The following is a 14,042-nucleotide window of genomic DNA, read 5'->3' as shown; positions in this document are numbered from 1 at the left end:
ACTTACAGTCTAGAGCCCAGTCTGTATGACCAGATCGAATCAAAGATACGCATGTCAGGGAGGATAACCTGGTAAAACACTGCTTTTCACTTGTTCATTAGTTTTTATATATCAGGGCTTATAAGGGAACAGCCACACTTTACCTCTCATAACCTCTTTAACAAAGATCATCCTTTTGATATTCCTTAAACACATGTTAACGCCTTCGTCTACTGTGGTGAGCGGGTTATGAGATGCGGGTACAAAATCAACCACTCGTACGGGAATCACGGTATGATAGCATGATAATTCATTAACGGTTTTACCGTACTAAACTGTCATGAACGATGCTATTCTATCATAACTTCGGCATAACGGGAAGGTGTATAACGATTCCTTGAATAACTAGATAAAACGCAAAAGTTTCCCGCGCCGACAGTCCCGTTGTTGCTATTGAACAAGAAAAATAGCATGTACTCCTCCACGAAACAAGCCTATTCGTATGAGTGAAAATAAAATACTGTCGTACTATCTAATAGTACTACCACGCTGATTCAGTCAATGCAGTGCGAAAAATGTCTATGCAGATGAGGAGACTATAGGTGTTATGACTTACAGCAAAAACCCCATAAGCGATGTGTGATTTCGGGACGACAGATCTCTCTGTTTTTCCAAGCGACTTGTATTTTCATTTCTTTTCAGGTCATCTTAGATAATAAGAGGGCTATAACCCAAAAGTGATAGATGTGTATATGTATAGTAATTATATCATCATATCCTTAGCCTTTTACCGTATTAACGTTACCAAACATATGAGTATTTGATAGAAGGGAACGATTATCTGTCATCACCCTTTCTGTAATTGCTTTATATCGCTTGTTGTGACTTGTGCCCAGACAGTTACAGTTAAAAATAATACTATATCATAGTTATATATATCTATACCTAAAAGGAGAATTCCCCTTTCCGTCCTCGTTTTATCATTATAATTTGATTAATACGCAATCATAGAATATCTCAGTTATCTTTTCAAGGAATCTTAGCTTGATTGAAAGAAGAAAAGTGAAACTTCAATCGACTAGTTTACCAAAATATACCTTCTCATTGGTAGCATCAAACAATACCTATCAAACGAAAGTGATTATCACACCCGACTTTTGCACCATTACATACAATATAATATAATCAGGCATTAGTAAATCGGCATATAAAAATAATCAGGTCCAAAATTCCAAAACTCAGTATAGATATAGTTTACGATTGTTATATCATAAACTTCGGTAAACAATCAACAGAATAGAGAGGGAAATTTGCATTATTGAAGCTCTATATATCGCATAAAACCTAACACCGGCTGCACTGAACCTGAGCCCAGAACATCAAAATCCCATAACATCACTTTGCATCGTCATTATCTAGCCCATCTAATATCACCCCTTCATCGTCATATCCTGCCATTCTAGCTTTCAACAACATCCCTAATAACGTTATCATCAATCATCACATTAGATTGATTATTCGGTGTCTCATTACAAATCGTCATTGAAAAAGCAAAAAAAGAAAAGGTTAATTTACAAAGTTCAATTCTTGATTTTGGTTTACCGTTAAAATTGACGCATCAATAACGATATCGCGTCTAGATTTCTACTTTGGCATCACTCAAACATCATCATCATCATCATCATTGTACTAGCAATCTTGGAAAGTCTAGAAATCTAGTAAAAATACCAAAATAGGATTGTTATTCCAATCGATAAGACAGTAAAATAGGGTTTAAAGTGAAAAATACAGTGTGGCGTCTTTTCGGAATTTTAGGAACAATAGCTGAAAGGATTCCAATTAGCCAGCCTTCATCCTATCCCATAGACCTGTTCTGAGGAGAACATTACTTTCTTGGCAAAGTAATTTGTATAGGAAAAGGAAGAATTACGAAAGAAAGTAATTGAGATTATAAATTCTTCGGTTTCAAGTGAGTGAATCAGTTTCTTATCGATATCTACACTAGTCCAATTTTGGTTGATCTTTTATTGGCGGTTGTCGACGGATCTCAATAATCATTTCTTTTTACTTCTGATCGTTGTCCATTCATTTTGATTATCATCGCTCTTTTTCGATTCAGAACGAGACAAGCTTTTTCATCGTTTACTTTTACTTTTACTGTATATTGTTGTTTTTTTTTTCAGAGACAAATTGCTTCTTATCATCACAATTTCGGAGATAATCGAAAACGCAGGTCGTTTTCTGTTTAGCTTCAATCCTTCATCACTATATTACATCTTTGTCTTAAATCGTCTCTTTGATAAATAAATCAATATTGAAAACCTCGTCATCGATTTATCTTTCTCCGTACATATAGAGCAGATTTTTCTAGTGTAGAATAAAGAATATTGGTCAATTCTTTTTAGTCCGATCTGACGAAAAAGAATCTGAGACATCAAAATACATTATTCCCGAATTTCTGGATCCCTCTTTATGATCTAATTCTGAATGCTTATCTCCTCTCTCATATACATCACCTGGATGTGATGAAAGGTTCAATGTTCTGATAGAATCAGTCATTAAAATAGATCTTCTCACATATATAGTTAATCGTCTTTTGTAAATTGGCTGGATCCTCTTTTCGAAGAAATAATAATTACATATCATCAAGTATTTCAACAATTCACCAAATCGTTCATTTCACTCGAATATCGGCTCTTCAGTAATCTTCGCCTAAATTGATCTCCACACTGCTACCAACTGCTCTGTACCACGTTTGGCTTTGCTGAACATTTAACCCCTGAAAGGGATACGATCACACAAAGAAGGACAACTCGGGCATTTTTAGGTCGTGCTTTTTTTTTCACACGGGCAACATTTTTAGTGTAGGTACAAGGGATAAGGGATAATATAAGATACCTGTTTCACCGTACAACGAACGTTCTCATACTCAAAAGAATACAGTTCATTCATTGTACTGAGTACGAGATACAATATCCGATATCACTTCGACCTATATATACTCTTTCACAAGGTAGAATCAAAATTTGATATTTTGACCAATCCGTCGACTGGTTTCGATTAGGCCTTTATTGTACCTCAAAAGACAACTTCATCATATCATCCTCATTGCACCCATTCTCGACCAAGTAAGATAATATGTCGGACGTAGTGAAGACTGGATCGGAGATGATGCCTACCTTGAAGGTAGCTGGAGCATTGACTGTTCGAGCACTTGATACGGTAAGTAATGACCCTATGTCTTCGATATTCTAGTCGTATCATGCTAATTATTCATCGTTAGCTACCTTTACCGCTGTTAGTGGTTGTATTCCTGGCGTGTTTAGCATTACTACAATGGCCGTGAGTACATCGTAATGGTCCTTCCACCTTTGTATCTCTTCATGTCTATTGTCGCTAATTAGTATTTGTATATCAGTGTAACAGCAAGTCCATCAATATTACCAACTTTCACTCCACCCTCAATTGAAAAAGATAGATTATCACCATTACCTATAATGGAAAATCCATCTAAAGGATTTTTTACCTTTTCTCCTTTACCCTCAGCACCGATGACAGCACAATTCCAACTATACGCATCTAATCCTACAGTATCTGTCCCATTATCCTCGACGACAATGCAATCATCTGCAGTAAAGCAATCTAATAGTAGTCCAAATTTAGGTAGAAATGTAAGAAGAGGTAGTAAACAATTGAGAGAATGGAGATTAGGTTTAGGTGTAGTAGGTGAAGAAGATGAAACTGAATCAGGTAATGACATTGGGTGTATACAAATTGTGTGATTTGTGGTTTAGGACTTTTCTGTTTTTGGTAGAACATTTCAGTGAGATGAACATTTGTTTTCCTCCTTCTTTGGCTTTCATATCTATTTGCTTCTTTGGTACCTCACCCAGTATGGACAATATTCAACTTTTTATATCTTTGTTGATTTATCAATCGAATTATTTTACTCTTTTTCATGTAATGGACGATCCCCTTTGCAAGTATCGCCTTATGTGATTCTTACTTTTACAACTCATGACATTTTTGAAATTTCATCCAAGTAACCATTTCACGTTCGATGGTATTTGTATATATACTCATCATATATTACCCATATTCTGTATATATTTTGTAGCATTTTGTAAATCTACTCAGAAAGAGTAAGTTGAAAGAACTTGAAATTTATAGGACAATTACCAATGCATATGCATATGAGTATACAACATAATATCTGACATTTTCCTGCTACCTACGCTGAGAACGATTCTCTGTCCATGTACATATTCGTAGTCCCAAGGAAGTTGCCGTTGATAATCCCTATCTTCCATACATGTGGTAGGAAGAGGTATGATTCGCTTTTGTGTCTTTTTTGACCATCATTATTAATGATAATCCAAGGTCGAAATGTCGCATGTATTACCATAACAGAGACGTGATGAGCTGTATGGCGGACAATAGTAGGACGAGCATTTGAAATCCAACCTGTGGCGATTTGACGATGTGGTTACTGAAGATTTTGTGAAAGCTAGTAAGAGTAGGTCTCTATCTCCTCAAAACATATTTTTCTAATTCATGTAATTTCTCTTCTAACCTCCTCATTATAAATTCGCCGTCTTCTTTCCTTTTTTCTCCACCTGCATCTGGTTTAGATGATTTACCAATATTTTCAAAACCATTCTCTAAAAATTCTAAATCTCTTTTATCATTTTGATCTAGTTCAAATGTATGATCATCATCGTTATTTGGATCTTCATGTTCTTCTTTTTCATGTTGTAATCTTTCTTCATCTTCAGGTAAAATTTCATCCCTTTTCAATTTATTCAACTGTTTATTGATCTCTCTTATCTCCTCAATCAAATTGGTATTTGCTTTGTCTGTCGATGATTTTGATGATGATGATGATGATGATGTAGCAATAGATAGTAAAGCAGAAGATTTACCACGTAAAAGGCCAATTTTTCTAGATAACGGTACGGATATTTCAAATCCTTCGTCAAATCCCTTTTGTAATGTTGATAATTTACCATCTGTTATACCTTCTCTATATCCTGCCTATATATATTGTAAGAGAAATGTCAGATTATTAGTACGTCAAGAGCTCAAGGAAATCTCACTGGCGAATGTGATTGACTTACATCAAAGAACTTGTTAGATATCCTTGCGTATTCTTGATTTACCAAAGGATCAGAAGCGCCCCCTTGCGTAGGAGGTTCAAGCCAGTCATCGTCATCTTCCATATGTTCATTTACTGGTGGGTAAGCCATACTGACTATCGTTGCAATGCTGTGGATGTAGTGGTACCAATAGTGAGATGTTATGACAGTGATTGTCAGACTAGATTAAGGAAAATAGAAAGGCAAGAAGATTATCGAATCAGTAATCATGAGATTATCTAAAAATGGTTTCGTCTGTTCGGCTACTGGCCGGTTGTATTTGACCGAACTTCCGACTTCCTTTCAACTGCTTGTTAAGATATGTTCTCCCTTCCCGACATACAGGACAAAAGCCCTTGCGATGCATCTTCTGCTTGCAAGACGAGTGAGCAAAGAATAGCGAAACAGAGTCAGATACTAGGTGGAAAGATCGTACATATAACATATAACATATAACATATCAGAATATTTCAGAAACCATATAAAATCGCACACTGTGTGGCCAAAGTGTTCATCGTGGTGAAGAGCACCTCTGTATACAAAAGATTACAATCATCAAAAAAAGATACAACCAAGACGAATAATCGGACGAATAGTTTGCGGACATGTTGAGATTCATACGCACTAACTCCTTTCTCAACTAACTCTTCAGTCTTGATAACTAAGCATGACCCCTAATGTTGACAGGTTTATACAATTCACTAATTTCCTCTAATTCATCTTTCGTTAAATCCATATTCATACCCCTAATCAACTCATCTAACCTATCAGTAGATCTTATACCTACAATAGGAGCAGTGATGTATTTGTTCTGACATGACCAATTTATAGCTATTTCAGCCATTGTACAATTATGCTTTTTTGATAATTCTTCGATTTTATCAATTATCAACTTATCTGAAGGTTGTTCTCCTCTTCCATCAGGTTGTCTGTTTTTACCTCTGATTGTTGATGACATCTCTTCAAATGGTCTACAGACTAATCCAGCTGCCAATGGACCCCAGGGTATTACACCTATACCAAAGTGTTGCAACATTGGTAACATTTCTCTCTCTTCTTCTCTGTACATTGCACTATGTTGATTTTGCATTGAGATAAATGGGGTGAGATGATTGTGAATGGCGTATTCTGTTAGTACCGTCTGGGTGTTAGCGCTTCATAGCTCCAACGATGTATGTCAATATGTGGATATATGATGATGGTGGATGGAGCAACGACAGAGATCTTAGAGGAATGACCGGAACTACAAGGCGACTGAGAAGACGGTGAACTCACGTTGCATCAATTGAAATTGCCATGCCCAACAACTACTCATACCGATATATCTTACCCAGCCTTGTTTAACTACATCATGTAAAGCTTGCATGGTTTCTTCAAAGGGTGTTTCAGGATCCCATCGATGTACTTGAAGTAAATCAATGTAATCTAGTTGAAGACGTTTGAGGGATAATTGAACTGAGGAGAAAATTCGCTAAAATTGGGTTTACAAGATTTGACGTTAGTCGATTGATATCATAAGTAGTTCCACCGCCATTGGCCCCCCCTCCCCCTCCCATCCCCATCTCCTTTGGATAACAACCCCTTGAGGCTCTTGTCGCTATCTATCCTGGGTGGCTCTTTCACTTGACCCAACTCACCTTCCTGTTCAATCCCTTTTGATTAGTCCAACCAGCTGGACCTTTATCTTCCAATTTACCATCCGTACCATGAACTTTAGTTAAAATCACTACACTTTCTCTGGGAATTTCATGTTGTTTCAAGAATTTCCCTAGGATGATTTCAGATTCTCCACCTGAATATACATTTGCGGTGTCAAAGGTCTGCAGGTAGTCAAAGGATGTAAGCATCAATCGAACGATCCACCAAAAATTGGCCTTGATCAGACCGATTGCGCTGGTATCTTCGGGAGATAGGAAAACCTTATGATCCACGTCCCCCGCCTGGATTCACTCACATTTATACCTTGATCATACGCATATTTCAATTGCTTGATACCTTCATCATGATCAGAAATCATCCATTCTTGTCCTGAACCATACTGCATACATCCTAAAATGAGTTTCGACACCTGGGTACATGTATGACAAAATCAGCCCAGTTATGCTAATTCGATGGTATCATTCAGAAAGTAATTTGTCAGATTATTTACTCACCTTGAGTCCAGATTTACCCAAATTCACATATTGCATTTGATGTTTGTTTTCGGTCATTCTATATTCTGTTCTTAAATGTATTCGTTCACTTGTTGACTATCGGATGTTACAGATTGTTCAGATTTGAATTTGTAGGAAAAGGTTAGCGACCATTTGAAAAGTTCTCTGGCTATTTATAACTTTTAATTCTCTTAACATCCAATCGCAATCACAACCTTCCCGCTACAACATCATACCGTCATCAGATTGTTTGGTCCCATCCTCCACTTCTGCCATGAAGCATGTACGTTGATGATCCCACGAAACGTTGCACATGATGCACTGCTGTTGAAAATGCCAATTACTCATACAGTACAAGAGGAATGTGAACGTTTATCGTAATTATCCACACGGCGTACGGTCAAGATGACGCCGAATATCGAGGAACGAGATTTATAGCGGCTGAATCCGAGATCGCATTATTATATTGTCTCGGGAATCTAGAAGATGATGATGCATACATGATGTTCTGCAATATTATTCTATGGTAACGACCACCAGTACAGACCAATAAATAGGATATATCAGATAACACGAGATACAACGTCACATGAAATGTCCAGATCCTTCTGCTATACAGGATTGGAAACACTGCCATCTATATACGCGTACCGGATCGAGGTGATGGAGAGACGTTAACGGTAGTATTTTGTTGAACTTCGATTTCAAGAATAGGTCTTAAAGGTGATTTTGATTTCGGTTTATTTTGCGGTATACCTATAGATACAAAGTTCCTATTAGCCGATAACTATTTGAAGGTCTCCAAATTCATGAAAAGCGAAAATATGTAGGATGTGGAGTAGCGAGGGAAGATAAGTGAGATGAAACAGTGGCACTTACCAAATAGCACAGACCAGTTTTGCAGCTAAAAGATAGATAGATAAGCAAAGGTCAGCCTTTTTCTGTTTCTATCCGTTTAATATACAATTGTACTTACTGGTGTGAGTCTTCTTACTCGTCTTCCATCCCCGTCGACATCTAGGCCTTGCTCCTCATCTTTTTCTTCTATCCATTGACTAACTTTATCCTTCAGGTGAACAGGGAATTCTTCTATATTATGATTAAATAACGCCAATTTCAAATCATCATCTTCATCCCATTGACCACCTTCTCTTAGTAGTGACATCAAAGTTTGACTTGTTCTATGTAGATTGGCTGGTGAAGATGCAGGGTATTTGAAAGCTTCAGAATTTATATTAGGCCCTTTATTGTTATTTGGCGAATAAGGTTGTCCAATCATTACATGTTGTTGAAGTGGAATAGGTGCAGTATTGTAATCTCGAGGTAAGTATACCTATATCGAGTTTCCTGAAATCAGTATTTACCAATCTGCATGTTACTTGGGATTTTTCACTTACCATTACTGATATTATATTAGCGAAGAAATATGCTCCGAAACTGATTTGGTGCAAAAGATCTATTCAAGTGGTTGTTAGATTGAGGAATCAGCTTGCGCTTCAAGACAGCTTACCAGAAGCAATGTGGTTGACGTTGATTATCTTATCCTTTGTCAATGAATCTATACCCAAGATCAAAATGCAAGTTGTGAACAACGCCCTAAAGAACGTTCTAACTTTATTCGCTTCTATAAACATTCACACCTGTCTAATTAACCTACATTGAAGCATAACAATCATTAACTGTATGCACTTACGATGATAGAAATGCAATCTCGATCTAACTTCTGGGTCAGCACCTGATTGTTTCTGCATGCGACAAATGTATATTAGCTACCGCACTTGACATTTCAGGACGATTATACTGTAGCAAGACTCACAACATGCCTGAGGAATTGAGGAAATTTGAAAACTACAGTAGAAGCTGCTAAACACACTCTATTTAAAGATGATAAATCGATGTTCGTCAGCTCTATCAAAGATGGATGAAAGGTTTATCTAATGAGGACAACGTTACTCACAAAGCTTCAATACCTCCAGCAACGACAAACATTCTACCCATTTGGGTGTCCATGTCCTTGAAATTGATCCAACCGGCACATATTATAGCTATAGGAGCTATCAAACTTATACCTAACCATGAAAAGAAAAATGGTGATCTGAACCAACTTTTGCCTGATCTAGGTCTGTGCAGAGCTCGCATAAGATGATACCAATATAAACCTTCTTCCGCGTTTAACGAAACGTGTAAGGAGAACGAGACTATAACCAGCAAAAATTCATCAAGTGATTCTGAAATCAGGTATAGCAGATGGACTTACTGCAAACCCATATCGTAAGTGGATTATTAAATGATTTAAAGTGATCACTATATAGCTGGGTCGGTACCGGTATTGCACCCTTCTCAGGTATATACGTCCATCCTAAGTGATATTTCACATCTAGCGCAGTTTTAATCAGTACATTTGTACCTTGATTCAAAGCCGATTTCCGACTCACATGCCCAGCCTGCACCCCATATCAACATTCCTAATTCACATATTAGGAGCATCCACTAAAACCAATATCTCAGCTACGGGGATGTGTAGTCCTGGAACGGTAAACTTACAGTAAGTAAAGCTCTGAACCATTCTTTCTTTCTAGGTAATAAACATCGACAACCATCGAATTTATAAGCGTGATGAACGGTATACAGTAAAGACTATGAATGGCAAAAAATCGATATATGTTCTGTTAGTACCCTGTTTCCGTATGCATATACAAGGTAGACTTACTGTCACGGATAGTATACAAACTAGATTGGTGTTGGTGTCGTTAGCAGTTGACATCTTGTCTGAACTCCTGGAATATTCGATTGACTTTTTCGCTGTTTGTAGCCAAAAGCTGGAAGGAGTCGTTAAAGGTGAAAAGGAACAGGTATAACGATCATAGATGGCTATACATATATATCTTCTTGCACTTCGTAAGATTTGACCAATTCTGAGCTATAAACGACAATTCCGACCTTCTCCTAATTTCACCTGGGACAGTCGCTCCATGCGAGACCATTTGGAAAATCCTCCTTTGTAGATGTTATTGATTAGTGTCCTTCAACACAAAGGACGTTTCAGCCATTGATCTGTTTATCGTATCCCTTTCAAGGTATCCAGATTTTGGTAAGGCGATGCATCCGGCATGCGTTGGTCATTCCAATATTGTGGTAATAGAGTGCATACAATCAACCTGTGTTAGGTGGATTTTAAATTGTGGTGAAAATACCCCGAAATAAGCAGTATGTTTATTTTCGCGTCCATGAGGATTGATAGTCCTCAATTCTTTGACCTCTTCTTCTATGAATACCCCTCTGCACTCCTTATTGTTTACGTTTTATGAAAGGCAATCACGCTTGGGAAACTGTTGTAACCATTTTGGAACGATTTTTCTGTACTAGTCGCTTATGGACTGATTTTGGTTGTTGCTCTCAGACTACCTCTTTCCTACATATCTGTTCAGATTTGTACCGGTTGTCGACAATGTACCAGTTAAAATTTGTATCATCTATGTGATCGTAATGTTGAGGCATTTCAGCAGCGTTGATCACGACTACTTCCGTTCCCCTAAACACATCAGATATACTTGCTAAGTTGTCACCTTCAAGTATAGTTGTTTTATCAGAATTTTGATTGGGGAGTTCAGGTGCAATAGGATGTAAAATGACATTTGCCGTTACAAAAGCTAGAATTGATCACTCGTGGATGCGAATCTTTGCTCTCCTGAAGGCGATCAATGCACAAGCGTGTTTGTTGATGTGGTGACAAAAGCCTGACGTGTGTTTTACTGTTACTGTATCACGCTCGACACTAGAAGGTCATCTTTTGATGGCATTAGGTTTCCTGTCTATGGTGCTCTGCGCTGATGTTTTGGACAGCTCTGAACGCTCATCGCTCGCTTCACTATGTTCCAATAATTCGTTAGTGAATACATTCAGTTACAAATCGTACTCGTATAGGCAGAGAAAACGCGAACCATAAACGATTTGATGAAATAACCGTGTCTTGCCGGAATTGGCTTTTCTTGGCGGATGAGCAATTAAGGCTAATTTTAGCGTATTGAATTAAGAGAGTTACGTCAACGGCTTAGCATGCGCATGCGTGGACACGTTGTCGCTTAAAATCAAAGTACAGTACTCGTAGTGGTTTGTGATAGAAATGGCTCCGCTTAATTCATAACTCCAACCCTTATTTCACCCTTTCTCCAACATTTTAGTTTGATTCATTCGATTTGTATCCCTTTCGAGTATCGCCCAATCTCTTGCTTTTCACCCAGAAGAACAAGGTTAAACGTTTGATGCATTTCTACCAGACAGGTTGGGGCCGAACAACATCACCCCGATATGTCTTTAAAGGCCCCTCAAAATACCGTTATTGCCCTTGGATTGCCGCCGGACAGGTTATCTGGGATTAAAGGTATAACGAGAGAGGTTAAAAGCAAATTTTGAAATTCTTCCACTTCAGAAATCGTTTGTTTAATGAATTTTACCCCGGACCGTCAATCCGATGATGGATATATATATATATATATACCCATTGAATAGATGGGGCCAAAAACTACGTCCTCTTTCTCCCTTTTCAAACAACCTGATCTTCCCATAAATGTAAATCAACATGTTTGGAAGCAAGATAGACGATAGACCTGAAGTTACCCACGTTGAAGATGGCGTTGGAGGAGAAAAAAACCAAGGTATCCATCATGTTGAAAATGGTGACATTGGCGACAATGTTGTCAAAGTTGCCAACGAAGAAAGAATTGAAGTTACCGAAGAAGAGAACAAAAGGATTAGACGTAAAACCGATAAGAGAATTTTAACTGTTCTGATTTGGGTGTATTTCTTACAAATCTTGGATAAAAGTGTAAGATCATTACTTTTACTTCGTTTGGTTTGTCGTAAACTGACGATTAACGCTTTTCCATAGGTACTTGGTTATGGTAATACATTCGGAATGTCAAAAGATACACACCTAGTTGGAAATCAATACTCGACTTTAGGTTCAATAAATGCTATTTTACAATTAGCTTGGCAACCATTTTCATCCTATTTACTTGTCAGAGTACCTGCGAGAATATTAATGCCAGTAATGATATTCGGTTGGGGAGCTGCACAAGCATGTATGGCAGCTGCAACGAATTTTTCTGGATTAATGGCATGTAGAGCATTTTTAGGTTTATTCGAAGCTGGTTGTTTACCTTTATTTTCGATCATGACTGCACAATGGTATAGAAGATCTGAACAACCTATTAGAGTTGCTGCTTGGTATTCAACAAATGGTATTGCAACTATTATAGCTGCATTAATGTCATATGGTCTAGGTCATATTGATTCAGATATAATTGCAGGTTGGCAAGTCATTTTTATGGTTTGTGGTTTAATAACTGTAATCTCAGCACCAATAGTTTATTATTCAATTGATTCAGATGTACAATCAGCAAGATTCTTCACAGATGAGGAAAAATTGAAATGTGTAGAAAGATTGAGAGCAAATCAAACTGGTATTGGTGCTACAGAATTCAAATGGTCACATGCATATGAATTAGCACTTGATATCAAATCTTGGATGTATTTGGCTATGACTTTGCTTCTCAACGTTGGAGCAGCCGTTACAACTTACGTGAGTTATTATTTCGTCATGGTCATAAATCACAGGCGCTGATCTTTACCTTTCCCACTAACACAGTTTGGTCCAGCCTTACTTGCCCAATTTTCCAGCGATAAATACACAATTACCTTGTTGAACATGCCATTTGGTTTCCTTCAATTCGTAGCTATCTTTACTGGTTGTCTTGCCGCTTCAAGATTCAAGATCAAATCCGCCATTATAGCAGTATATGTTATACCTGTCATTGTTGGTCTTGTTCTGTTATACGTAGAAGGTACAGCTACTACTTTCAAGAAAGCTCCCGCTATGGTTGGTTATTATCTATTATCCTTCTTATTTGGTGGTAACCCTATAACGGTCTCATGGATGGTCGCAAATACCGCTGGTCAAACTAAGAAAGCCTTGATTATGTCTATTTTCAATGCTGGATCAGCAGCTGGTAACATCATTGGTGAGTTCGTCTTGAACTTCTGCTATGGTTTTCATTAGCGTTTCAAAAAGACTAACCTGTTTCATTCCAATTAATAGGTCCCTATCTATTCAAAGACGCAGATAAACCCCATTACATTCCTGGTATCAAAGCTGTCCTAGGTATATTCTGCGCCCTATTGTTTGTCATAGGATTACAAGTTGTGGTACTATTCTTCCTGAACAAACAAAGACAGAACCAAAGAGTCGCAGCTGGTAAACCAAGATATATTAAAGACACTTCAATGTCTTCAACCTATCAAGCTTACGGTACAGATGATCCCGAAGGTGTTTTAGGTCAAAATGGTGAGTTCACTACTTCTGCCTCCCTCTATATATATATGAGACGGGTTTAGACTGATTAATTGATTTTTTGGTGCAGCTTTACTTGATTTGACCGATTTCAAAAACGATGAATTCGTATATTTATACTAGATTCAATCAAGCTGATCAATCAGAAGTATAGAATTAGTCAGACATCTCTCAAGTGTATCAAATAGATAAAGTAAATGAAGATAATGTAACGCAATAAAGGTATTTAAATTGGATCAAAATGCATGTATTTATTCTTATTCAGATGAACAGCATGTTTGCTGTATGTCGTCTAGGAGTCCAATTATTGACGTACCATCTTTTTGAGTCGTGGTCATCTCTATCATTAATGCAGGTTGTAGGTTAGGAAAGCATTAGATGCAAGTGTGCGATAACGAGTATTGTGTTGATGTGGACGGTGTGTAC

The 14,042-nt window shown here is 37.6% G+C and overlaps 5 protein-coding genes across 5 annotated transcripts; 2 read left to right on the top strand and 3 right to left on the bottom strand.

Annotated features, from left to right (window-relative positions):
• Positions 1–3,117: 3,117 nt before the first annotated feature.
• On the top strand, positions 3,118–3,761 carry L201_001804 (uncharacterized protein; the record flags this gene model as incomplete). The annotated part of the gene is made up of 3 exons (XM_066217591.1): positions 3,118–3,201; positions 3,263–3,321; positions 3,398–3,761. 3 exons carry the CDS (start codon positions 3,118–3,120, stop codon positions 3,759–3,761), a joined length of 507 nt encoding a protein of 168 aa, XP_066073688.1.
• Positions 3,762–4,503: 742 nt separating this feature from the next.
• On the bottom strand, positions 4,504–5,225 carry L201_001803 (uncharacterized protein; the record flags this gene model as incomplete). The annotated part of the gene is made up of 2 exons (XM_066217590.1): positions 4,504–5,013; positions 5,097–5,225. 2 exons carry the CDS (start codon positions 5,223–5,225, stop codon positions 4,504–4,506), a joined length of 639 nt encoding a protein of 212 aa, XP_066073687.1.
• Positions 5,226–5,775: 550 nt separating this feature from the next.
• On the bottom strand, positions 5,776–7,324 carry L201_001802 (uncharacterized protein; the record flags this gene model as incomplete). Its single annotated transcript, XM_066217589.1, has 5 exons — positions 5,776–6,242; positions 6,390–6,585; positions 6,752–6,934; positions 7,069–7,182; positions 7,268–7,324. The coding sequence occupies 5 exons, from the start codon at positions 7,322–7,324 to the stop codon at positions 5,776–5,778; spliced, it is 1,017 nt and encodes a 338-aa protein (XP_066073686.1).
• Positions 7,325–7,904: 580 nt separating this feature from the next.
• On the bottom strand, positions 7,905–10,031 carry L201_001801 (uncharacterized protein; the record flags this gene model as incomplete). The annotated part of the gene is made up of 12 exons (XM_066217588.1): positions 7,905–8,023; positions 8,147–8,171; positions 8,244–8,600; positions 8,665–8,723; positions 8,778–8,891; positions 8,961–9,012; positions 9,084–9,141; positions 9,225–9,465; positions 9,525–9,644; positions 9,703–9,757; positions 9,812–9,904; positions 9,978–10,031. 12 exons carry the CDS (start codon positions 10,029–10,031, stop codon positions 7,905–7,907), a joined length of 1,347 nt encoding a protein of 448 aa, XP_066073685.1.
• A 1,815-nt stretch (positions 10,032–11,846) lies between these two features.
• Positions 11,847–13,739, top strand: L201_001800 (uncharacterized protein; the record flags this gene model as incomplete). Its single annotated transcript, XM_066217587.1, has 5 exons — positions 11,847–12,092; positions 12,156–12,848; positions 12,915–13,287; positions 13,365–13,610; positions 13,687–13,739. The coding sequence occupies 5 exons, from the start codon at positions 11,847–11,849 to the stop codon at positions 13,737–13,739; spliced, it is 1,611 nt and encodes a 536-aa protein (XP_066073684.1).
• Between the last annotated feature and the right edge of the window lie 303 nt (positions 13,740–14,042).

This window comes from Kwoniella dendrophila, chromosome 2, assembly GCF_036810415.1.
Source record: "Kwoniella dendrophila CBS 6074 chromosome 2, complete sequence".
Lineage (NCBI taxonomy): Eukaryota > Fungi > Basidiomycota > Tremellomycetes > Tremellales > Cryptococcaceae > Kwoniella > Kwoniella dendrophila.
This window is presented reverse-complemented; position numbering and strand designations above follow the sequence as displayed.